The sequence below is a fragment of the Salvelinus fontinalis genome, chromosome 5, assembly GCF_029448725.1.
Source record: "Salvelinus fontinalis isolate EN_2023a chromosome 5, ASM2944872v1, whole genome shotgun sequence".
NCBI classification, from domain to species: Eukaryota; Metazoa; Chordata; class Actinopteri; order Salmoniformes; family Salmonidae; genus Salvelinus; species Salvelinus fontinalis.
Window position 1 is genome coordinate 66,336,239 of NC_074669.1, and position 26,622 is coordinate 66,362,860.

Sequence of the window (26,622 nt, forward strand, 5' to 3'; positions counted from 1 at the left end):
GGAGCGGTGGTGGTGACAGCTGCTGGAGGAGCGGTGGTGGTAACAGCTGCTGCAGGAGCGGTGGTGGTAACAGCTGCTGCAGGGGCGGTGGTTGTAACAGCTGCTGCAGGAGCGGTGGTGGTGACAGCTGCTGGAGGAGCGGTGGTGGTGACAGCTGCTGCAGGAGTGGTGGTGGTGACAGCTGCTGCAGGAGCGGTGGTGGTGACAGCTACTGCAGGAGCGGTGGTGGTGACAGCTGCTGCAGGGGCAGTGGTGGTGACAGCTGCTGAAGGGGCGGTGGTGGTGACAGCTGCTGCAGGGGCAGTGGTTGTAATAGCTGCTGCAGGGAAAGTGGTGGTAACAGCTGCTGCAGGAGCGGTGGTGGTGATAGCTGCTGCAGGGACGGTGGTGGTGCTAACAGCTGCTGCAGGGACGGTGGTGGTGACAGCTGCTGCAGGGGTGGTGGTGGTAACAGCTGCTGCAAGAGCGGTGGTGGTGACAGCTGCTGCAGGGGCAGTGGTGGTGACAGCTGCTGCAGGGGCAGTGGTGGTGACAGCTGCTGCAGGGGCGGTGGTGGTAACAGCTGCTGCAGGAGCGGTGGTGGTAACAGCTGCTGCAGGGGCGGTGGTGGTGACAGCTGCTGCAGGAGCGGTGGTGGTGACAGCTGCTGCAGGGGCAGTGGTGGTGACAGCTGCTGCAGGGGCAGTCGTGGTGACAGCTGCTGCAGGGGCAGTGGTGGTGACAGCTGCTGCAGGGGCGGTGGTGGTGACAGCTGCTGCAGGGGCAGTTGTGGTAACAGCTGCTGCAGGGGCGGTGGTTGTAACAGCTGCTGCAGGAGCGGTGGTGGTGACAGCTGCTGCAGGGGCAGTGGTGGTGACAGCTGCTGCAGGGGCGGTGGTGGTAACAGCTGCTGCAGGAGCGGTGGTGGTAACAGCTGCTGCAGGAGCGGTGGTGGTGACAGCTGCTGCAGGTGCGGTGGTGGTGACAGCTGCTGCAGGGGCGGTGGTGGTGACAGCTGCAGCAAGAGCGGTGGTGGTGACAGCTGCAGCAAGAGCGGTGGTGGTAACAGCTGCTGCAGGGGCGGTGGTGGTGACAGCTGCTGCAGGGGCAGTGGTGGTGACAGCTGCTGCAAGAGCGGTGGTGGTGACAGCTGCAGCAGGGGCAGTGGTGGTGACAGCTGCTGCAGGGACGGTGGTGGTGACAGCTGCTGCAGGGGCGGTGGTGGTGACAGCTGCTGCAAGAGCGGTGGTGGTGACAGCTGCAGCAGGGGCAGTGGTTGTAACAGCTGCTGCAGGAGCGGTGGTGGTAACAGCTGCTGCAGGAGCGGTGGTGGTGACAGCTGCTGCAGAGACGGTGGTGGTAACAGCTGCTGCAGGGGCAGTGGTGGTGATAGCTGCTGCAGGGCCAGTGGTGGTGACAGCTGCTGCAGGAGCGGTGGTGGTAACAGCTGCTGCAATAGTGGTGGTGGTAACAGCTGCTGCAAGAGCGGTGGTGGTGACAGCTGCTGCAGGGGCAGTGGTGGTGACAGCTGCTGCAGGGGCAGTGGTGGTAACAGCTACTGCAGGAGCGGTGGTGGTGACAGCTGCTGCAGGGGAGGTGGTGGTAACAGCTGCTGCAGGGGCAGTGGTGGTAACAGCTACTGCAGGAGCGGTGGTGGTGACAGCTGCTGCAGGGGCGGTGGTGGTAACAGCTGCTGCAGGAGCGGTGGTGGTGACAGCTGCTGCAGGGGCGGTGGTGGTAATAGCTGCTGCAGGGCCGGTGGTGGTGACAGCTGCTGCAGGGGCGGTGGTGGTGACAGCTGCTGCAGGGGCAGTGGTGGTGACAGCTGCTGCAGGAGCGGTGGTGGTAACAGCTGCTGCAGGAGCGGTGGTGGTAACAGCTGCTGCAAGAGCGGTGGTGGTGACAGCTGCTGCAGGGGCGGTGGTGGTGACAGCTGCTGCAGGGGCGGTGGTGGTGACAGCTGCTGCAGGGGCGGTGGTGGTGACAGCTGCTGCAGGGGCGGTGGTGGTAACAGCTGCTGCAGGGGCAGTGGTGGTGACAGCTGCTACAGGGGCAGTGGTGGTGACAGCTGCTGCAGGGGCAGTGGTGGTGACAGCTGCTGCAGGGGCAGTGGTGGTAACAGCTGCTGCAGGGGCGGTGGTGGTGACAGCTGCTGCAGGGGCAGTGGTGGTGATAGCTGCTGCAGGGGCGGTGGTGGTGACAGCTGCTGCAGGGGCGGTGGTGGTGACAGCTGCTGCAGGAGGGGCGGTGGTGGTGACAGCTGCTGCAGGGGCGGTGGTGGTGACAACTGCTGCAGGAGCGGTGGTGGTGACAGCTGCTGCAGGAGCGGTGGTGGTAACAGCTGCTGCAGGGGCAGTGGTGGTGACAGCTGCTGCAAGAGCGGTGGTGGTGACAGCTGCTGCAGGAGCGGTGGTGGTGATAGCTGCTGCAGGGACGGTGGTGGTGACAGCTACTGCAGGGGCGGTGGTGGTAACAGCTGCTGCAGGAGCGGTGGTGGTGACAGCTGCTGCAGGGGCGGTGGTGGTAACAGCTGCTGCAGGGACGGTGGTGGTGACAGCTGCTGCAGGGACGGTGGTGGTGACAGCTGCTGCAGGAGCGGTGGTGGTAACAGCTGCTGCAGGGGCAGTGGTGGTGACAGCTGCTGCAGGGGAGGTGGTGACAGCTGCTGCAGGAGCGGTGGTGGTAACAGCTGCTGCAGGGGCGGTGGTGGTGACAGCTGCTGCAGGAGCGGTGGTGGTGACAGCTGCTGCAGGGGCTGTGGTGCTAACAGCTACTGCAGGGGCAGTGGTGGTAACAGCTGCTGCAGGAGCGGTGGTGGTAACAGCTGCTGCAGGGGCAGTGGTGGTGACAGCTGCTGCAGGGGAGGTGGTGACAGCTGCTGCAGGAGCGGTGGTGGTAACAGCTGCTGCAGGAGGGGTGGTGGTGACAGCTGCTGCAGGGGCAGTGGTGGTAACAGCTGCTGCAGGAGCGGTGGTGGTAACAGCTGCTGCAGGAGCGGTGGTGGTAACAGCTGCTGCAGGGGGAGTGGTGGTGACAGCTGCTGCAGGGGCAGTGGTGACAGCTGCTGCAGGGGCAGTGGTGGTGACAGCTGCTGAAGGGGCGGTGGTGGTGACAGCTGCTGCAGGGGCAGTGGTTGTAATAGCTGCTGCAGGGAAAGTGGTGGTAACAGCTGCTGCAGGAGCGGTGGTGGTGATAGCTGCTGCAGGGACGGTGGTGGTGCTAACAGCTGCTGCAGGGACGGTGGTGGTGACAGCTGCTGCAGGGGTGGTGGTGGTAACAGCTGCTGCAAGAGCGGTGGTGGTGACAGCTGCTGCAGGGGCAGTGGTGGTGACAGCTGCTGCAGGGGCAGTGGTGGTGACAGCTGCTGCAGGGGCGGTGGTGGTAACAGCTGCTGCAGGAGCGGTGGTGGTAACAGCTGCTGCAGGGGCGGTGGTGGTGACAGCTGCTGCAGGAGCGGTGGTGGTGACAGCTGCTGCAGGGGCAGTGGTGGTGACAGCTGCTGCAGGGGCAGTCGTGGTGACAGCTGCTGCAGGGGCAGTGGTGGTGACAGCTGCTGCAGGGGCGGTGGTGGTGACAGCTGCTGCAGGGGCAGTTGTGGTAACAGCTGCTGCAGGGGCGGTGGTTGTAACAGCTGCTGCAGGAGCGGTGGTGGTGACAGCTGCTGCAGGGGCAGTGGTGGTGACAGCTGCTGCAGGGGCGGTGGTGGTAACAGCTGCTGCAGGAGCGGTGGTGGTAACAGCTGCTGCAGGAGCGGTGGTGGTGACAGCTGCTGCAGGTGCGGTGGTGGTGACAGCTGCTGCAGGGGCGGTGGTGGTGACAGCTGCAGCAAGAGCGGTGGTGGTGACAGCTGCAGCAAGAGCGGTGGTGGTAACAGCTGCTGCAGGGGCGGTGGTGGTGACAGCTGCTGCAGGGGCAGTGGTGGTGACAGCTGCTGCAAGAGCGGTGGTGGTGACAGCTGCAGCAGGGGCAGTGGTGGTGACAGCTGCTGCAGGGACGGTGGTGGTGACAGCTGCTGCAGGGGCGGTGGTGGTGACAGCTGCTGCAAGAGCGGTGGTGGTGACAGCTGCAGCAGGGGCAGTGGTTGTAACAGCTGCTGCAGGAGCGGTGGTGGTAACAGCTGCTGCAGGAGCGGTGGTGGTGACAGCTGCTGCAGAGACGGTGGTGGTAACAGCTGCTGCAGGGGCAGTGGTGGTGATAGCTGCTGCAGGGCCAGTGGTGGTGACAGCTGCTGCAGGAGCGGTGGTGGTAACAGCTGCTGCAATAGTGGTGGTGGTAACAGCTGCTGCAAGAGCGGTGGTGGTGACAGCTGCTGCAGGGGCAGTGGTGGTGACAGCTGCTGCAGGGGCAGTGGTGGTAACAGCTACTGCAGGAGCGGTGGTGGTGACAGCTGCTGCAGGGGAGGTGGTGGTAACAGCTGCTGCAGGGGCAGTGGTGGTAACAGCTACTGCAGGAGCGGTGGTGGTGACAGCTGCTGCAGGGGCGGTGGTGGTAACAGCTGCTGCAGGAGCGGTGGTGGTGACAGCTGCTGCAGGGGCGGTGGTGGTAATAGCTGCTGCAGGGCCGGTGGTGGTGACAGCTGCTGCAGGGGCGGTGGTGGTGACAGCTGCTGCAGGGGCAGTGGTGGTGACAGCTGCTGCAGGAGCGGTGGTGGTAACAGCTGCTGCAGGAGCGGTGGTGGTAACAGCTGCTGCAAGAGCGGTGGTGGTGACAGCTGCTGCAGGGGCGGTGGTGGTGACAGCTGCTGCAGGGGCGGTGGTGGTGACAGCTGCTGCAGGGGCGGTGGTGGTGACAGCTGCTGCAGGGGCGGTGGTGGTAACAGCTGCTGCAGGGGCAGTGGTGGTGACAGCTGCTACAGGGGCAGTGGTGGTGACAGCTGCTGCAGGGGCAGTGGTGGTGACAGCTGCTGCAGGGGCAGTGGTGGTAACAGCTGCTGCAGGGGCGGTGGTGGTGACAGCTGCTGCAGGGGCAGTGGTGGTGATAGCTGCTGCAGGGACGGTGGTGGTGACAGCTACTGCAGGGGCGGTGGTGGTAACAGCTGCTGCAGGAGCGGTGGTGGTAACAGCTGCTGCAGGGGCAGTGGTGGTGACAGCTGCTGCAAGAGCGGTGGTGGTGACAGCTGCTGCAGGAGCGGTGGTGGTGATAGCTGCTGCAGGGACGGTGGTGGTGACAGCTACTGCAGGGGCGGTGGTGGTAACAGCTGCTGCAGGAGCGGTGGTGGTGACAGCTGCTGCAGGGGCGGTGGTGGTAACAGCTGCTGCAGGGACGGTGGTGGTGACAGCTGCTGCAGGGACGGTGGTGGTGACAGCTGCTGCAGGAGCGGTGGTGGTAACAGCTGCTGCAGGGGCAGTGGTGGTGACAGCTGCTGCAGGGGAGGTGGTGACAGCTGCTGCAGGAGCGGTGGTGGTAACAGCTGCTGCAGGGGCGGTGGTGGTGACAGCTGCTGCAGGAGCGGTGGTGGTGACAGCTGCTGCAGGGGCTGTGGTGCTAACAGCTACTGCAGGGGCAGTGGTGGTAACAGCTGCTGCAGGAGCGGTGGTGGTAACAGCTGCTGCAGGGGCAGTGGTGGTGACAGCTGCTGCAGGGGAGGTGGTGACAGCTGCTGCAGGAGCGGTGGTGGTAACAGCTGCTGCAGGGGCGGTGGTGGTGACAGCTGCTGCAGGAGCGGTGGTGGTGACAGCTGCTGCAGGGGCTGTGGTGCTAACAGCTACTGCAGGGGCAGTGGTGGTAACAGCTGCTGCAGGAGCGGTGGTGGTGACAGCTGCTGCAGGAGCGGTGGTGGTAACAGCTGCTGCAGGGGCAGTGGTGGTGACAGCTGCTGCAAGAGCGGTGGTGGTGACAGCTGCTGCAGGAGCGGTGGTGGTGATAGCTGCTGCAGGGACGGTGGTGGTGACAGCTGCTGCAGGGGCGGTGGTGGTAACAGCTGCTGCAGGAGCGGTGGTGGTGAAAGCTGTTGCAGGGGCGGTGGTGGTAACAGCTGCTGCAGGAGCGGTGGTGGTGACAGCTGCTGCAGGGGCGGTGGTGGTGACAGCTGCTGCAGGGGCGGTGGTGGTGATAGCTGCTGCAGGGCCAGTGGTGGTGACAGCTGCTGCAGGAGCGGTGGTGGTAACAGCTGCTGCATTAGTGGTGGTGGTAACAGCTGCTGCAAGAGCGGTGGTGGTGACAGCTGCTGCAGGGGCAGTGGTGGTGACAGCTGCTGCAGGGGCAGTGGTGGTAACAGCTACTGCAGGAGCGGTGGTGGTGACAGCTGCTGCAGGGGAGGTGGTGGTAACAGCTGCTGCAGGAGCGGTGGTGGTAATAGCTGCTGCAGGGCCGGTGGTGGTGACAGCTGCTGCAGGGGCGGTGGTGGTGACAGCTGCTGCAGGGGCAGTGGTGGTGACAGCTGCTGCAGGAGCGGTGGTGGTAACAGCTGCTGCAGGGGCAGTGGTGGGGACAGCTGCTGCAGGGGCAGTGGTGGTGACAGCTGCTGCAGGGGCGGTGGTTGTAACATCTGCTGCAGGAGCGGTGGTGGTGACAGCTGCTGCAGGGGCAGTGGTGGTGACAGCTGCTGCAAGAGCGGTGGTGGTAACAGCTGCTGCAGGGGCAGTGGTGGTGACAGCTGCTGCAGGGGCTGTGGTGGTGACAGCTGCTGCAGGGGCAGTGGTGGTGACAGCTGCTGCAGGGGCGGTGGTGGTAACAGCTGCTGCAGGAGCGGTGGTGGTGACAGCTGCTGCAGGGGCGGTGGTGGTGACAGCTGCTGCAGGGGCGGTGGTAACAGCTGCTGCAGGAGCGGTGGTGGTAACAGCTGCTGCAGGGGTGGTGGCAGTGACAGCTGCTGCAGGGGCGGTGGTTGTAACAGCTGCTGCAAAAGCGGTGGTGGTGACAGCTGCTGCAGGAGCGGTGGTGGTGACAGCTGCTGCAGGGGCGGTGGTGGTGACAGCTGCTGCAGGAGCGGTGGTGGTGACAGCTGCTGCAGGGACGGTGGTGGTGACAGCTGCTGCAGGAGCGGTGGTGGTAACAGCTGCTGCAGGGGCGGTGGTGCTAACAGCTGCTGCAGGGGCGGTGGTGGTAACAGCTGCTGCAGGGGCGGTGGTGGTGACAGCTGCTGCAGGGGCAGTGGTGGTGACAGCTGCTGCAGGGGCGGTGGTGGTAACAGCTGCTGCAGGGGCGGTGGTGGTAACAGCTGCTGCAAGAGCAGTGGTGGTAACAGCTGCTGCAGGGGCAGTGGTTGTGACAGCTGCTGCAGGGGCAGTGGTGGTGACAGCTGCTGCATGAGCGGTGGTGGTAACAGCTGCTGCAGGGGCGGTGGTGGGGACAGCTGCTGCAGGGGCTGTGGTGGTGACAGCTGCTGCAGGGGCAGTGGTGGTGACAGCTGCTGCAGGAGCATTGGTGGTGACAGCTGCTGCAGGGGAAGTGGTGGTGACAGCTGCTGCAGGGGTGGTGGTGGTAACAGCTGCTGCAGGAGCGGTGGTGGTGACAGCTGCTGCAGGAGCGGTGGTGGTGACAGCTGCTGCAGGAGTGGTGGTGGTGACAGCCTCTGCAGGGGCGGTGGTGGTGACAGCTGCTGCAGGGGCGGTGGTGGTGACAGCTGCTGTAGGGGCGGTGGTGGTGACAGCTGCTGCAGGAGCGGTGGTGGTAACAGCTGCTGCAGGGGCGGTGGTGGTGACAGCTGCTGCAGGAGTGGTTGTGATAACTGCGTCCGTAAAGCCTTTTTAAAATCGTACACCGTGGTTGGATTAACAAGAAGTTCATCTTTAAACCGATGTATAAAACTTGTATGTTTTATGAATTTGTATAATGACTATTTCTGTTTTTGAATTTGGCACTCTGCAATTTCACTGAATGTTGCCAGGTGGGACGGTAGCGTCCCACACCCCCTAGAGAGGTTTTAAACCTTTAATACACAACAAGTTTGCATTTCCTGCTGAACAGACAGAACCCTTTTTTCTAGCTATAATGGTAGAATGTGGCTGTGCATCCCCTCATTAGATATACACTGCTCAAAAAATTAAAGGGAACACTTAAACAACACAATGTAACTCCAAGTCAATCACACTTCTGTGAAATCAAACTGTCCACTTAGGAAGCAACACTGATTGACAACACATTTCACATGCTGTTGTGCAAATGGAATAGACAACAGGTGGAAATTATAGGCAATTAGCAAGACACCCCCAATAAAGGAGTGGTTCTGCAGGTGGTGACTACAGACCACTTCTCAGTTCCTATGCTTCCTGGCTGATGTTTTGGTCACTTTTGAATGCTGGCGGTGCTTTCACTCTAGTGGTAGAATGAGACGGAGTCTACAACCCACACAAGTGGCTCAGGTAGTGCAGCTCATCCAGGATGGCACATCAATGCGAGCTGTGGCAAGAAGGTTTGCTGTGTCTGTCAGCGTAGTGTCCAGAGCATGGAAGCGCTACCAGGAGACAGGCCAGTACATCAGGAGACGTGGAGGAGGCCGTAGGAGGGCAACAACCCAGCAGCAGGACCGCTACCTCCGCCTTTGTGCAAGGAGGTGCACTGCCAGAGCCCTGCAAAATGACCTCCAGCAGGCCACAAATGTGCATGTGTCTGCTCAAATGGTCAGAAACAGACTCCATGAGGGTGGTATGAGGGCCCGACGTCCACAGGTGGGGGTTGTGCTTACAGCCCAACACCGTGCAGGACGTTTGGCATTTGCCAGAGAACACCAAGATTGGCAAATTCGCCACTGGCGCCCTGTGCTCTTCACAGATGAAAGCAGGTTCACACTGAGCACATGAGCACATGTGACAGACGTGACAGAGTCTGGAGACGCCGTGGAGAACGTTCTGCTGCCTGCAACATCCTCCAGCATGACCGGTTTGGCGGTGGGTCAGTCATGGTGTGGGGTGGCATTTCTTTGGGGGGCCGCACAGCCCTCCATGTGCTCGCCAGAGGTAGCCTGACTGCCATTAGGTACCGAGGTGAGATCCTCAGACCCCTTGTGAGACCATATGCTGGTGCGGTTGGCCTTGGGTTCCTCCTAATGCAAGACAATGCTAGACCTCATGTGGCTGGAGTGTGTCAGCAGTTCCTACAAGAGGAAGGCATTGATGCTATGGACTGGCCCGCCCGTTCCCCAGACCTGAATCCAATTGAGCACATCTGGGACATCATGTCTCGCTCCATCCACCAACGCCACGTTGCACCACAGACTGTCCAGGAGTTGGAGGATGCTTTAGTCCAGGTCTGGGAGGAGATCCCTCAAGAGACCATCCGCCACCTCATCAGGAGCATGCCCAGGCATTGTAGGGAGGTCATACAGGCACATGGAGGCCACACACTACTGAGCCTCATTTTGACTTGTTTTAAGGACATTACATCAAAGTTGGATCAGCCTGTAGTGTGGTTTTCGTTGATAATTTTTCTGTGATTTTGTTGTCAGCACATTCAACTATGTAAAGAAAAAAGTATTTAAGAATACTTAAGAATATTTCATTCATTCAGATCTAGGATGTGTTATTTTAGTGTTCCCTTTATTTTTTTGAGTAGTGTGTATAGCGTTTTTAACCTATTGAAAGTTTAACCACTAAGGAACACACACACACACACACACACACACACACACACACACACACACACACACACACACACACACACACACACACACACACACACACACACACACACACACACACGCATACACACACAGTGCATTACCTGCTAGCAGGTAGAGAATCATCAGAGGCTTCATATCCGTGTCCTTTTAGGTCTCTGTAGAGGTGAACCACACAACATCAATCACACATGAACCCCATTAGATCTTCCATTAACAGCTGTTGAAGGATGATGTCATTGACCAACGTTAGAGATTAGTCAATATTCCAAAATCATGTGTTGTTCATTGATATTCAAAAAGCAATCCCATAATACCTTCATGTGTATTAACGGTATCCCCTATGTGTTTACCAGTAGGTGTCTTACCAGCCTGCTTCCAATGTCTTCAGTCCTCTGCTCTGCTTTCACTGTACATTACTGTATTACGGTACAGTACTGTATTACTGTATTACTGTATTACTGTATATTACTGTACATTCCTGTATTACTGTACATTACTGTATTACTGTACATTCCTGTATTACTGTACATTCCTATATTACTGTATTACTGTACATTACTGTAGTACTGTATTACTGTATTACTGTACATAACTGTATTACTGTATATTACTGTATTACTGTACATTACTGTATTACTGTATTACTGTATTACTGTACATTACTGTATTACTGTACATTACTGTATTACTGTATTAGTGTACATTACTGTATTACTGTATTAGTGTACATTACTGTATTACTGTACTACTGTATTACTGTATTACTGTACATTACTGTATTACTGTATTACTGTACATTACTGTAGTACTGTACATTACTGTATTACTGTATTACTGTATTACTGTATTACTGTAGTACTGTACATTACTGTATTATTGTACTACTGTATTACTGTATTACTGTACTGTACTGTAGATTACTGTATTACTGTATTACTGTATTACTGTACTGTAGATTACTGTATTACTGTATTACTGTATTACTGTACTGTACTGTAGATTACTGTATTACTGCACATTACTGTTACTGTATTACTGTACATTACTCTATTAGGGTATTACTGTACATTGCTGTAGATTACTGTATTACTGTACATTACTGTATTACTGTACTACTGTATTACTGTATTACTGTACTGTACTGTAGATTACTGTATTACTGCACATTACTGTACATTGCTGTTACTGTATTACTGTACATTACTGTATTACTGTACATTACTGTATTACTGTACATTACTGTATTAGGGTATTACTGTGCATTACTGTAGATTACTGTATTACTGTACATTACTGTATTACTGTACATGACTGTATTACTGTATTACTGTACATTACTGTATTACTGTATTACTGTACATTACTGTATTACTGTATTACTGTACATTACTGTATTACTGTATTACTGCACATTACTGTATTACTGTATTACTGTACATTACTGTATTACTGTACATCACTCTACATTACTGTATTACTGTACATCACTGTACATTACTGTATTACTGTACATTACTGTATTACTGTATTACTGCACATTACTGTATTACTGTTGTTCCTGCAAAAGTATAAAAGATCGGTGAATAGTCCAGCTCTTAACCGGTCCGTTTGTCAGAATGTGGGAAACTCATGGGAGACTGTGTGGCTACATTACCATACCGCTGTTTATATAATAACCTCAGATATGAGGTTTACATCTGAATGTTGTATAAAATGAATGAGTGAGTATGATACTGTTTGTATAATTGTGTAATCTGATTTTGGACTGTTTAATGAAGAAAAATACAAATCCCTTTTGATTTGAACTAAATCCGAGGACCCGCCCCTGAGCCAGTTGGGTCAGACATCCTGGGACAGCCCCTTTTCTGCAATTCCGAATAAGACCCAACTCTTAGAAATTATTAGGAGACCATGTTTTTTCTCCATAGGAGGAGAACGAAGGTTAAGTACCATTGCTGAATCTTGAACCATACCACGTGGTTAAACTCTTAGACGAATAGGAACAAGTCTTTGATATTGACTACTAGTCTGCAGCTAGGAATTCGGTATCATTGAACGCGAAGAACGACAACTGCTGAAACATCCATTCTATAACGAATGTCACTCTGAACTATCCACAATAACCCAGACAGAAAGACGGAAGAAACTCCAACAGAAACTAACTTTCTTCAACGATCAAGACGACACACCGAGCGTAAATATATATATATTGATTGCAATTGTTCCCGAATGAGTGAGCGTTCATGTGTAAAGGATTAGCATGTCAATTGTTATAATTATTAACTCTGTAGTGACTTCTGAGTCGATCCCCCCATTTTCCCTTTGTCTAACAAGCCGCCATGCCGGTTCAGCCCACTAGGGCATATTCCTCCCACCATTTCATGTAACCATTTTAAGTTTGTTTGTTTGTTTATGCATTTCTGTGAATTACTTAGTTAGTAATAAATAAATGATTTAAGACAATTGATGTATGGATGATTCATAGTGAAGACTGGGTTCGTGCAGATAACCAACAATTTACGACGTTTGGAATGAGACTAACGTGAGGTAAAAATAAATAAATCATTAATCAGAAGACTATTGATCAGATATGAAAACATCTGAAAGGTTATATTGGGAAATTATAATTTTGTAATCTGACTACTTTCCCTGGTGCCCCCAGAATTCATAGTTAATTAGTTACGTTAATACTCAGTTGATCGCGTAATCCCTAATTACAGGAGTCTTTGATATAAACTATAAGTCTTCAATTTAATGATAGCAAAGACACGACACTGTACATTACTGTATTACTGTACATTACTGTATTACTGTACATTACTGTATTACTGTATTACTGTACATTACTGTATTACTGTACATTACTGTATTACTGTACATTACTGTATTACTGTATTACTGTACATTACTGTATTACTGTACATTACTGTATTATTGTATTACTGTACATTACTGTATTACTGTACATTACTGTATTATTGTATTACTGTACATTACTGTACATTACTGTATTACTGTACATTACTGTATTACTGTACATTACTGTATTACTGTATTACTGTACATTACTGTATTACTGTACATTACTGTATAATTGTATTACTGTACATTACTGTATTACTGTACATTACTGTATTATTGTATTACTGTACATTACTGTATTACTCTATTACTGTACATTACTGTATTACTGTATATTACTGTATTACTGTATATTACTGTACATTACTGTATTACTGTACATTACTGTATTACTGTACATTACTGTATTACTGTACATTACTGTATTACTGTACATTACTGTATTACTGTATTACTGTACATTACTGTATTACTGTACATTACTGTATTACCCTACATTACTGTATTAGTGTATTATCTTAAAATCCAGATTAAAAAATAAGTGTCACACAATTCCCTCAACCAAAGTTAGCCCCCTTTCTAGCCTTGTAATTACCAGACTAGCCAACAGTTCTTGTCAGCTTGTGAAGCACGACCCATCCTCTGAAGGTGTAGAGAAGGCCTTTAAAGGTGTAAATCCTAACCAGCCTCAAAACTCATTGATTCAGTGTGGTAGTTATCTAAAAGTAATTTATTCAGTATGGTAGTTATCTTAAAGTCATTTATTCAGTGTGGTAGTTATCTTAAAGTCATTTATTCACTGTGGTAATTATCTTAAAGTCATTTATTCAGTATGGTAGTTATCTTAAAGTCATTGATTCAGTGTGGTAATTATCTTAAAGTCATTGATTCAGTATGGTAGTTATCTTAAAGTCGTTGATTCAGTGTGGTAGTTATCTTAAAGTCATTTATTCACTGTGGTAATTATCTTAAAGTCATTTATTCAGTGTGGTAGTTATCTTAAAGTCATTTATTCAGTATGGTAGTTATCTTAAAGTCATTGATTCAGTGTGGTAATTATCTTAAAGTCATTGATTCAGTATGGTAGTTATCTTAAAGTCGTTGATTCAGTGTGGTAGTTATCTTAAAGTCATTGATTCAGTGTGGTAGAAATCTTAAAGTCATTGATTCAGTGTGGTAGTTATCTAAAAGTCATTGATTCAGTATGGTAATTATCTTAGTCATTGATTCAGTGTGGTAGTTATCTTAAAGTCATTGATTCAGTGTGGTAATTATCTTAAAGTCATTGATTCAGTGTGGTAATTATCTTAAAGTCATTGATTCAGTGTGGTAGTTATCTTAACAATGTGAAGTGGAAGTGAGTCCAACCTGTTTCTTTCTCCCCTCCTGGGCCGACCACACCTCCCTTTTATCTAAATCTCTCTCTCTCTATCTCTCTCTCCATCTCTCTATCTCTCTCTCTCTCTCTCTCTCCCCCCCCCCCCTCTCTCTCTCTCTCTCTAAATTGTGAATCGGATTGGCCCTGGTGAAGCTAAATCAACAATTCTGCATCGCTATAAAAATATCCCGTCAAGCAATCACCTACATCTATGGGTTTATATCTATAGCATCCCGTTAAAAACAGATGGCAACAATTAACCTATATCTATGGGTTTATATCTATAGCATCCTGTTAAAATCAGATGGCAACAATTAGCCTACATCTATGGGTTTATATCTATAGCATCCCGTTAATAACAGATGGCAACAATTAGCCTACATCTATGGGTTTATACCTATAGCATCCCGTTAATAACAGATGGCAACAGTTAGCCAACATCTATGGGTTTATACCTATAGCATCCCGTTAATAACAGATGGCAACAGTTAGCCAACATCTATGGGTTTATATCTATAGCATCCCGTTAATAACAGATGGCAACAATTAGCCTACATCTATGGGTTTATACCTATAGCATCCCGTTAATAACAGATGGCAACAATTAGCCTACATCTATGGGTTTATACCTTTTGCATCCCGTTAAAAACAGATGGAGATTTCAGTTGCATAGTTAGGTCTCGGACTACTAATGTCTACAAATAGGAAGAAAAATGTATATACAATTTGAACACGCAATCATGACAGTCAAATTCACCGAAGCTGCTTCTTACCTGAGAATATCAGAGACGTTGTTTCAGCTAGGACCTGTAGACTACTCAGATGAGAAAGTTTGCACCAATAACTTCTCCTCTCTTTCTGAGAACTAAAGATGATCAACTCCTGGGCAGAGGGGGTTTTGTACGATGACGGAAAATGAGACTTGGAATTTTTTCTAACATTGCTGGACTCGTTTTTCCACTGCCATTCACGTGCGTCAATCATGCCTTTCAAAAAAATGTTTCCACCTACAAGACCCGCATAACGACTAACCAAAATCAAAAAGTGACTTTTAGACTACCTGAACCCCTGACCTTAACCACACCCTCAGTGTTATGACGTTTGTTCAAACCCAGCTGAAAATAAACAACAAATACAAAGTGAGGGATCAATCACATTTATTCATAAAGCCCCAGCTGACGTCAAAAAGTGCTGTACAGAAACCCAGCCTAAACCCCCACACAGCAAGCAATGCAGGTGGAGAAGCACGGTGGCTAGGAAAAACTCCCTAGAAAGGCCAAAACATAGAAGAAGAAACCCAGAGAGGAACCAGGCTATGAGGGGTGGCCAGTCCTCTTCTGGCTGTGCAGGGTGGAGATTATAACAGAACATGGACAAGATATTCAAATGTTCATAAATGACCAGCATGGTCAAATAATAATAATCAAAGTAGTGGTTGAGAGTGTAGCAAATCAACACCTCAGGAGTAAATGTCAGTTGGCTTTTCATAGCCAATCATTGAGAGTATCTCTACCGCTCCTGCGGTCTCTAGAGAGTTGAAAACAGCAGGTCTGGGACAGGTAACACGTCCGGTGAACAGGTCAGGGTTCCATAGCCGCAGGCAGAACAGTTGAAACTGGAGCAGCAGCACGGCCAGGTGGACTGGGGACAGCAAGGAGTCATCATGCCAGGTCGTCCTGAGGCATGGCTCGGAGGTCCTCAGGTCCTCCGAGAGAGAGAAATAAAGAGAGAAAGAGGGAATTAGAGAGAGCATACTTAAATCCACACAGGACACCGGATAAGACAGGAGAAGTACTCCAGATATAACAAACTGACCCTAGCCCCCCGCCACATAAACTACTGCAGCACAAATACTGGAGGCTGAGACAGGAGGGGTCAGGAGACACTGTGGCCCCATCCGATGATACCCCCGGACAGGGCCAAACAGGAAGGATATAACCCCACCCACTTTGCCAAAGCACAGCCCCCACACCACTAGAGGGATATCTTCAACCACCAACTTACCATCCTGAGACAAGGCCGAGTATAGCCCACAAAGATCTCCGCCACGGCACAACCCAAGGGGGGGGCACCAACCCAGACAGGAAGATCACGTCAGTGACTCAACCCACTCAAGTGACGCACCCCTCCTAGGGACGGCATGGAAGAGCACCAGTAAGCCAGTGACTCAGCCCCTGTAATAGGGTTAGAGGCAGAGAATCCCCGTGGAGAGAGGGGAACCGGCCAGGAAGAGACAGCAAGGGTGGTTCGTTGCTCCAGTGCCTTTCTGTTCACCTTCACATCCCTGGGCCAGACTACACTCAATCATAGGACCTCTGAAGAGATGCGTCTTCAATAAAGACTTAAAAGGTCGAGACCGAGTCTGCATCTCTTACATGGGTAGGCAGACCATTCCATAATAATGGAGATCTATAGGAGAAAGCCCTGCCTCCAGCTGTTTGCTTAGAAATTCTGGGGACAATTAGGAGGCCTGCGTCTTGTGACCGTAGCGTATGTGTAGGTATGTACGGCAGGATCAAATCTTAGAGATAGGTAGGAGCAAGCCCATGTAATGCAGGTTAGCAGTAAAACCTTGAAATCAGCCCTTGCTGTCACGTTCTGACCTTAGTTCCTTTGTTATGTCTTTATTTTTAGTTTGGTCAGGGCGTGAGTTGGGGTGGGCATTCTATGTTGTTTTTCTATGTTTTGTTCTGTGGTTATATTTCTACGTGTTTGGCCTAGTATGGTTCCCAATCAGAGGCAGGTGTCAGTCGTTGTCTCAGTTCAGTTAATAAATTGAATATGGACACTTACCACGCTGCGTATTGGTCCGACCTCTCTTACTCCTCTTCAGACGAGGAGGAAAACCGTTACAGAACCACCCACCAACCAAGGACCAAGCAGCGTGGTATCGGGCAGCAGCGAGTTCTGGACTCCTGGACATGGGAGGAGATTTTGGACGGTAAAGGACCCTGGGCACAGGCTGGGGAATATCGCCGCCCCAAGGCAGAGCTGAAGGCAGCGAAAGCTGAGCGGCGGCGATATGAGGAGGCAGCACGGCAGCGCGACAGGTACGAGAAGCAGCCCCCAAATGTTTTTGGGGGGAGCCACACGGAGAGTGTGGCAGAGTCAGGTTGGAGACCTGATCCCACTCCTCGTGCTTATTATAAGCAGCGCGTTACTGGTCAGGCACCATGTTATGCGGTTAAGCGCACGGTGTCGCCAGTACGCGTCCATAGCCCGGTGCGCTATAGGACAGCCCACCCCGAAAGTGTCATGCGAGTGTGGGCATCCAGCCAGGGCGTATTGTGCCTGCTCAGCGTGTCTGGTCTCCGGTACGCTGTTTCGGTCCAGGGTATCCTGCGCCGGCTCTGCGTGCTGTGTCTCCGGGGCGCTGGGAGGGTGCAGTGCGTCCTATGCCTGCGCTCCGCTCGTGCCGGGCAAATGTGGGAATTGAGCCTAAGGGAGAGGTGCGCGTAGTATGCACTAGATCTCCAGTGCTCACCCACAGCCCGGTTCAACCTGTGCCTGCACTCTGGAGGGTCCGGGCTAGAGTAGTCATCCAGCCTGGGGGAGTGGTGCCAAGGCTGCGCACCAGAGTTCCAGTGCTCCCCCACAGCCCGGTTCAACCTGTGCCTGCACTCTGGAGGGTCCGGGCTAGAGTAGTCATCCAGCCTGGGGGAGTGGTGCCATGGCTGCGCACCAGAGCTCCAGTTCTCCCCCACAGCCCGGTCCTTCCGGTGCCTCCTCCAAGCACCAGGCCTCATGTAGGTCTCCCCAGCCTGGTGGGTCCGGTGGCAGCCCCACGCACCAGGCTGTCTCTCCGTCTCCTCCCTACAGGTGCTCCTGTTTCTCCTGAGCCGCCTGAGCCGCCCTCCTGTCCTGAGCCGCCTGAGCCGCCCGTCTGTCCTGAGCCGCCTGAGCCGCCCGGTGGTCCTGAGCCGCCTGAGCCGCCCTCCTGTCCTGAGCCGCCTGAGCCGCCCGTCTGTCCTGAGCCGCCCGTCTGTCCTGAGCCGCCCGTCTGTCCTGAGCCGCCTGAGCCGCCCGTCTGTCCTGAGCCACCTGAGCCGCCCGTCTGTCCTGAGCCGCCTGAGCCGCCCGTCTGTCCTGAGCCGCCTGAGCCGCCCGTCTGTCCTGAGCCGCCTGAGCCGCCCGTCTGTCCTGAGCCGCCTGAACCGCCCGTCTGTCCTGAGCCGCCTGAACCGCCCGTCTGTCCTGAGCCCCCTGAGCCGCCCGTCTGTCCTGAGCCGCCTGAGCCGCCCGTCTGTCCTGAGCCGCCTGAGCCGCCCGTCTGTCCTAAGCCGCCTGAGCCGCCCGTCAGTCAGGAGCCGCCTGAGCCGCCCGTCAGTCAGGAGCCGCCTGAGCCGCCCGTCAGTCCGGATCTGCCAGAGTCTCCCTCCAGTCCGGATCTGCCAGAGTCTCCCTCCAGTCCGGATCTGCCAGAGTCTCCCTCCAGTCCGGAGCTGCCCTCCAGTCCGGAGCTGCCCTCCAGTCCGGAACTGCCCCTCAGTCCAGTGGTGCCCTTTATTAGGGTCTCCAATCCGGGGTCGGTGACGAGGGTCGCCGCTCCTAAGGTGTCCCAGAAGGGGGCCGAGACTATGGTGGAGTGGGGTCCTTTTCCCGCTCCAGAGCCGCCACCGCGGTAAATGCCCACCCAGACCATCCCCTATAGCACATATGTCAGAGTCAAGGCCCGCGGGCCACCTCCGGCCCGCGAGAAGGTTTTTTACGGCCCCTGGGATGATCTTGATTTATTATTAGAACCGGCCCGCAGACCGCAGCAAGCCGGCAGCCCGCAGATCTTTTACACGCACCAATACTACATTTCCCACAATGCAACGGTGACGCACCGAGCAGTAGGCTGCTTCATTTCAATATTTATTGGCACAGCAGTCGTCACCGTGGATGTGTGGACACAGGAGCGGACTGGTGGTGAAGATACGGGAAAAGATGCAAGAGGAAAACGCGACAGGTGAGCTGACAGCTTATCATTGTATCATACACCAGGAAGCGTTGTGCGGTAAAGCCTTGAAAATGGAGCATGTAATGAGCATCATCACGCGCACAGTTAACTTTATCAGAGCCAAAGGTTTGAATCACCGCCAGTTCAAGGCATTTCTGACGGAGTTAGAAACGGAGCATGGTGATTTGCCTTATCACACAGAGGTGCGATGGCTAAGCCAGGGAAAGGTGCTTCAAAGATGTTTCGAGCTTCGTGAGGAGATTTGTCTGTTCTTGGACAGCAAAGGGAAAGACACAACACAACTCCGAGACGAAATGTTTCTGTGTGAAATGGCTTTTCTGTGTGACATTACGAGTCATCTGAATGCAATGAACTTGCAGCTGCAGGGTCGGGATCATGTCATCTCTGATATGTACAGTACAGTGAAGGCATTTAAAACCAAACTGACTCTGTGGGAGACGCAGATGCGGAAAGAAAATTTGAGCCACTTTCCCAGCTGCCAGACCATGAAAGAGAAGCTCTCTACCAGTGCGTTCCCGAGCGCACAGTTGGCTGATAAAATAGGTATGCTTGCCGCTGACTTTCGACGCCGATTTGCTGACTTTGAAGCACAAAAAAGCAGGTTGGAACTGCTCGGTAACCCATTTGCTGTTGACGTGGAAAGCTCACCACCAAACCTCCAAATGGAGTTGATTGACCTCCAATGCAATAATGCACTGAGGGCAAAATATGCGGCAGTGGGTGCGGAGTTCGCCCGTTTCCTCCCCGACACAATGCCCCAGCTGCGCATCCAGGCTGCTCAAACGTTGTCTATGTTTGGCAGCACATACCTGTGTGAACAACTGTTTTCTTTGATGAACCTGAACAAAACATCACACAGAAGTCGACTTACTGCTGAACACCTCCACTCAATTCTGAGGATTTCCTCAGCTCAGAGCCTTACCCCGAACATTGATGAACTTGTGGAAAAGATGGGACACCACCAAGTATCACCCTCAACCTCAAACAAGTGAACATTACTGTGCAATCACATATTTAGAGTTTTTACTCAGTTCAAGTTTAAAAGTTAAAGTTTAATATTTGTTTTCACTGCATGTTACTTCTCCTTAAACAAAGTGTTGTTTTTGATTAATAGATTTTTGCACTTTATTTTATTGTATTTCAATCCAATTATATTTTAAAAATATTTCAGTTGAGTGGATGATAGAAAATTGCTATTATTGTTTTTTTCTTTGAAGTAAATTTAGCCCACTTTTGCTAAAATAGAAAATATAGGCTACTGATGGTGCCTTGAATACCGGTTTCTTTCATTTAATGTTCATGTTATGGGGATTTTTATATAAAGGAAATTTGTCTTTTGTGTCTGTTGAAAATTAAAGATTACTGACAGAGCCATAAGAAAATATTGCTTTATTTATCTGATCATATTGGAATATATTTGTTAGGTTTTCAGTAGGTTCAATTAGGTTCACTAGACTATATGCGTCATTGAAACATTTTTCAATGAACATTCGAACAGTCCGGCCCTCGGCTTGTAGCTAAATTTTTTATTTGGCCCTCCGTCCATTTGACTTTGACACCCCTGCCCTATAGGTTCAGGTTTGGCGGCCGGAGTCCGCACCTTTGGGGGGGGGGGGTGTACTGTCACGTTCTGACCTTAGTTCCTTTGTTAGGTCTTTATTTTTAGTTTGGTCAGGGCGTGAGTTGGGGTGGGCATTCTATGTTGTTTTTCTATGGTTATAGTTCTATGTGTTTGGCCTAGTATGGTACCCAATCAGAGGCAGGTGTCAGTCGTTGTCTCTGATTGGAAGCCATATTTAGGTAGCCTGTTTTTCTGTTGTGTTTTGGTGGGTGGTTGTTTCCTGTGTTTGTGTTATCACCATACGGGACTGTTTCGTTTTAGTTTTGTATCTCACGTTGTTATTTTTGTATTTCTTAGTGTTCAGTTAATAAATTGAAGATGGACACTTACCACGCTGCGTATTGGTCCGACTCCTCTTCAGACGAGGAGGAAAACCGATACACTTGCCTTAACTGAAAAAGCGTGTGCGAGCAAGGAGGCCTACAAACCCGACTCAGTTACACCAACTCTGTCAGGAGGAATAGGCCAAAATTCATCCAACTTATTGTGGGAAGCTTGTGGACGGCTACCCGAAACGTTTGACCCAAGTTAAACAATTTAAAGGCAATGCTACCAAATGCTAATTGAGTGTAAGTAAACTTCTGACCCACTGGTAATGTGATGAAAGAAATAAAAGCTGAAATAAATCATTCTCTCTACTAATATTCTTACATTTCACATTCTTAAAATAAAGTGGTGATCCTAACTGACCTAAGACAGGGAATTTTTATTAGGATTAAATGTCAGGAATTGTGAAAAACTGAGTTTAAATCTATTGGCAACGATGTATGTAAACTTCCAACTTCCACTGTTGATTAAATAATAGGTCTGACTCAGATCACCTGCATATATGTGACAGTAAGAAACCAACTGACCTGTTCTAGAATCCTCATGTGACAGTAAGAAACCAACTGACCTGTTCTAGAATCCTCATGTGACAGTAAGAAACCCACTGACCTGTTCTAGAATCCTTATGTGACAGTAAGAAACCAACTGACCTGTTCTAGAATCCTCTTAATAAGACAAACAGTCAGGGCCCAACTCTACCCGGAAACACACAGGCTATTATAAAGCATCCATTCCCCAGTAACCCAGAGGCACATACTTCCCACAAAACCATCTCAGACCTGTTTACATCCTGTTCAGCCACCTTGTTGGGCAGAACAAAAAATGAGCAACATTCCCAAAGTTGTACTCCTCCCTCCGTCTCCTCCCACCACCTCATGGGCCCCACCCCATGTTTCTTAACCTCTAGTGAATGGTCTATAGTTCCTTACCTCTAGTGAATGGTCTATAGTTACTTACCTCTAGTGAATGGTCTATAGATCTATAGTTCTATACCTCTAGTGAATGGTCTATAGATCTATAGTTCTATACCTCTAGTGAATGGTCTATAGTTCCTTACCTCTAGTGAATGGTCTATAGATCTATAGTTCTATACCTCTAGTGAATGGTCTATAGTTCCTTACCTCTAGTGAATGGTCTATAGATCTATAGTTATATACCTCTAGTGAATGGTCTATAGATCTATAGTTCTATACCTCTAGTGAATGGTCTATAGTTCTTTACCTCTAGTGAATGGTCTATAGTTCTATACCTCTAGTGAATGGTCTATAGATTTATAGTTCTATACCTCTAGTGAATGGTCTATAGTTCTTTACCTCTAGTGAATGGTCTATAGATTTATAGTTCTATACCTCTAGTGAATGGTCTATAGATTTATAGTTCTATACCTCTAGTGAATGGTCTATAGTTCTATACCTCTAGTGAATGGTCTATAGATCTATAGTTCTATACCTCTAGTGAATGGTCTATAGTTCTTTACCTCTAGTGAATGGTCTATAGATTTATAGTTCTATACCTCTAGTGAATGGTCTATAGTTCTTTACCTCTAGTGAATGGTCTATAGATCTATAGTTATATACCTCTAGTGAATGGTCTATAGTTCCTTACCTCTAGTGAATGGTCTATAGATCTATAGTTATATACCTCTAGTGAATGGTCTATAGATCTATAGTTATATACCTCTAGTGAATGGTCTATGGTTCTTTACCTCTAGTGAATGGTCTATAGATCTATAGTTATATACCTCTAGTGAATGGTCTATAGTTCTATACCTCTAGTGAATGGTCTATAGATCTATAGTTCTATACCTCTAGTGAATGGTCTATAGTTCTATACCTCTAGTGAATGGTCTATAGTTCTTTACCTCTAGTGAATGGTCTATAGTTCTATACCTCTAGTGAATGGTCTATAGATCTATAGTTCTATACCTCTAGTGAATGGTCTATAGATCTATAGTTATATACCTCTAGTGAATGGTCTATAGTTCTATACCTCTAGTGAATGGTCTATAGATCTATAGTTCTATACCTCTAGTGAATGGTCTATAGTTCTATACCTCTAGTGAATGGTCTATAGATTTATAGTTCTATACCTCTAGTGAATGGTCTATAGTTCTATACCTCTAGTGAATGGTCTATAGTTCTTTACCTCTAGTGAATGGTCTATAGATTTATAGTTCTATACCTCTAGTGAATGGTCTATAGTTCTATACCTCTAGTGAATGGTCTATAGTTCTTTACCTCTAGTGAATGGTCTATAGATTTATAGTTCTATCCCTCTAGTGAATGGTCTATAGTTCTATACCTCTAGTGAATGGTCTATAGTTCTATACCTCTAGTGAATGGTCTATAGTTCTTTACCTCTAGTGAATGGTCTATAGTTCTATACCTCTAGTGAATGGTCTATAGATCTATAGTTTTATACCTCTAGTGAATGGGCTATAGATCTATAGTTCTATACCTCTAGTGAATGGTCTATAGGTATATACCTCTAGTGAATGGCCTATAGTTCTATACCTCTAGTGAATGGTCTACAGTTCTATACCTCTAGTGAATGGTCTATAGATCTATAGTTCTATACCTCTAGTGAATGGGCTATTGATCTTTACCTCTAGTGAATGGTCAATAGTTCTATACCTTTAGTGAATGGTCTATAGTTCTATAGTTCTATCCCTCTAGTGAATGGCCTATAGTTCTTTACCTCTAGTGAATGGTCTATAGTTCTATACCTCTAGTGAATGGTCTACAGTTCTTTACCTCTAGTGAATGGTCTATAGTTCTATACCTCTAGTGAATCGTCTATAGTTCTATACCTCTAGTGAATGGTCTATAGTTCTTTACCTCTAGTGAATGGTCTATAGTTCTATACCTCTAGTGAATGGTCTATAGATCTATAGTTTTATACCTCTAGTGAATGGGCTATAGATCTATAGTTCTATACCTCTAGTGAATGGTCTACAGTTCTTTACCTCTAGTGAATGGTCTATAGTTCTATACCTCTAGTGAATGGTCTATAGATCTATAGTTTTATACCTCTAGTGAATGGGCTATAGATCTATAGTTCTATACCTCTAGTGAATGGTCTACAGTTCTTTACCTCTAGTGAATGGTCTATAGTTCTATACCTCTAGTGAATCGTCTATAGTTCTATACCTCTAGTGAATGGTCTATAGTTCTATACCTCTAGTGAATGGTCTATAGATCTTTACCTCTAGTGAATCGTCTATAGTTCTTTACCTCTAGTGAATGGTCTATAGTTCTATACCTCTAGTGAATGGTCTATAGTTCTATACCTCTAGTGAATGGTCTATAGATCTATAGTTCTATACCTCTAGTGAATGGGCTATAGATCTATAGTTCTATACCTCTAGTGAATGGTCTATAGTTCTTTACCTCTAGTGAATGGTCTATAGATCTATAGTTCTTTACCTCTAGTGAATGGTCTATAGTTCTATACCTCTAGTGAATGGTCTATAGTTCTATACCTCTAGTGAATGGTCTATAGTTCTATACCTCTAGTGAATGGTCTATAGATCTATAGTTCTTTACCTCTAGTGAATGGTCTATAGTTATATACCTCTAGTGAATGGGCTATAGATCTATAGTTCTATACCTCTAGTGAATGGTCTATAGTTCTTTACCTCTAGTGAATGGTCTATAGTTCTATACCTCTAGTGAATGGTCTATAGTTCTATACCTCTAGTGAATGGTCTATAGTTCTATACCTCTAGTGAATGGTCTATAGTTCTATACCTCTAGTGAATGGTCTATAGTTCTATACCTCTAGTGAATGGGCTATAGATCTATAGTTCTATACCTCTAGTGAATGGTCTATAGTTCTTTACCTCTAGTGAATGGTCTATAGTTCTATACCTCTAGTGAATGGTCTATAGTTCTATACCTCTAGTGAATGGTCTATAGTTCTTTACCTCTAGTGAATGGTCTATAGTTCTTTACCTCTAGTGAATGGTCTATAGTTCTTTACCTCTAGTGAATGGTCTATAGTTCTATACCTATAGTGAATGGTCTATAGTTCTATACCTCTAGTGAATGGTCTATAGTTCTATACCTCTAGTGAATGGTCTATAGTTCTATCCCTCTAGTGAATGGTCTATAGTTCTATACCTCTAGTGAATGGTCTATAGTTCTATACCTCTAGTGAATGGTCTATAGTTCTATACCTCTAGTGAATGGTCTATAGTTCTATAGTTCTAGTGAATGGTCTATAGTTCTATACCTCTAGTGAATGGTCTATAGTTCTATACCTCTAGTGAATGGTCTATAGTTCTATACCTCTAGTGAATGGTCTATAGTTCTATACCTCTAGTGAATGGTCTATAGATCTATAGTTCTATCCCTCTAGTGAATGGTCTATAGTTCTATACCTCTAGTGAATGGTCTATAGTTCTATACCTCTAGTGAATGGTCTATAGTTCTTTACCTCTAGTGAATGGTCTATAGTTCTATACCTCTAGTGAATGGTCTATAGATCTATAGTTTTATACCTCTAGTGAATGGGCTATAGATCTATAGTTCTATACCTCTAGTGAATGGTCTATAGGTATATACCTCTAGTGAATGGCCTATAGTTCTATACCTCTAGTGAATGGTCTAGAGTTCTATACCTCTAGTGAATGGTCTATAGATCTATAGTTCTATACCTCTAGTGAATGGGCTATTGATTTTTACCTCTAGTGAATGGTCAATAGTTCTATACCTTTAGTGAATGGTCTATAGTTCTATAGTTCTATCCCTCTAGTGAATGGCCTATAGTTCTTTACCTCTAGTGAATGGTCTATAGTTCTATACCTCTAGTGAATGGTCTACAGTTCTTTACCTCTAGTGAATGGTCTATAGTTCTATACCTCTAGTGAATCGTCGATAGTTCTATACCTCTAGTGAATGGTCTATAGTTCTATACCTCTAGTGAATGGTCTATAGATCTATAGTTCTATACCTCTAGTGAATGGTCTATAGTTCTATACCTCTAGTGAATGGTCTATAGTTATATACCTCTAGTGAATGGTCTATAGTTCTATACCTCTAGTGAATGGTCTATAGTTCTATACCTCTAGTGAATGGTCTATAGATCTATACCTCTAGTGAATGGTCTATAGATCTATAGTTCTATACCTCTAGTGAATGGTCTATAGTTCTATACCTCTAGTGAATGGTCTATAGTTCTATAGTTCTATACCTCTAGTGAATGGTCTATAGTTCTATACCTCTAGTGAATGGTCTATAGATCTATAGCTCTATACCTCTAGTGAATGGGCTATAGATCTATAGTTCTATAACTCTAGTGAATCGTCTATAGTTATATGCCTCTAGTGAATGGCCTGTAGTTCTATACCTCTAGTGAATGGCCTGTAGTTCTATACCTCTAGTGAATGGTCTACAGTTCTATACCTCTATTGAATGGTCTATAGTTCTATAGTTCTATCCCTCTAGTGAATGGTCTATAGATCTATCCCTCTAGTGAATGGTCTATAGATCTATAGTTATATACCTCTAGTGAATGGTCTATAGTTCAAAACCTCTAGTGAATGGTCTATAGATCTTTACCTCTAGTGAATGGTCTACAGTTCTATACCTCTAGTGAATGGTCTATAGATCTATAGTTCTATAACTCTAGTGAATGGGCTAAAGATCTTTACCTCTAGTGAATGGTCTATAGATCTATAGTTCTATACCTCTAGTGAATGGTCTATAGTGCTATACCTAAAGTGAATGGTCTATAGATCTATACCTCTAGTGACTGGTCTATATGTCTTTACCTCTAGTGAATGGTCTACAGTTCTATACCTCTAGTGAATGGTCTATAGATCTATAGTTCTATACCTCTAGTGAATGGGCTATAGATCTTTACCTCTAGTGAATGGTCTATAGATCTATAGTTCTATACCTCTAGTGAATGGTCTATAGTTATATAGTTCT

General features: G+C 48.5%; 1 protein-coding gene across 1 annotated transcript in view; it reads right to left on the bottom strand.

Moving 5' to 3' along the window:
• Nucleotides 1-14,636, bottom strand: part of LOC129856177 (uncharacterized) — a 36,342-nt gene extending 21,706 nt beyond the window's left edge. The window contains exons 1-3 of the mRNA XM_055924278.1: nt 14,552-14,636; nt 9,640-9,693; nt 7,167-7,663 (exon numbers count right to left, since the gene is read on the bottom strand). Of these exons, the coding sequence (XP_055780253.1) occupies nt 7,167-7,663; nt 9,640-9,673 (531 nt within the window). The 5' untranslated portion in view covers nt 9,674-9,693; nt 14,552-14,636. The remainder of the gene's footprint in view (nt 1-7,166; nt 7,664-9,639; nt 9,694-14,551) is intronic.
• Nucleotides 14,637-26,622: the final 11,986 nt, after the last annotated feature.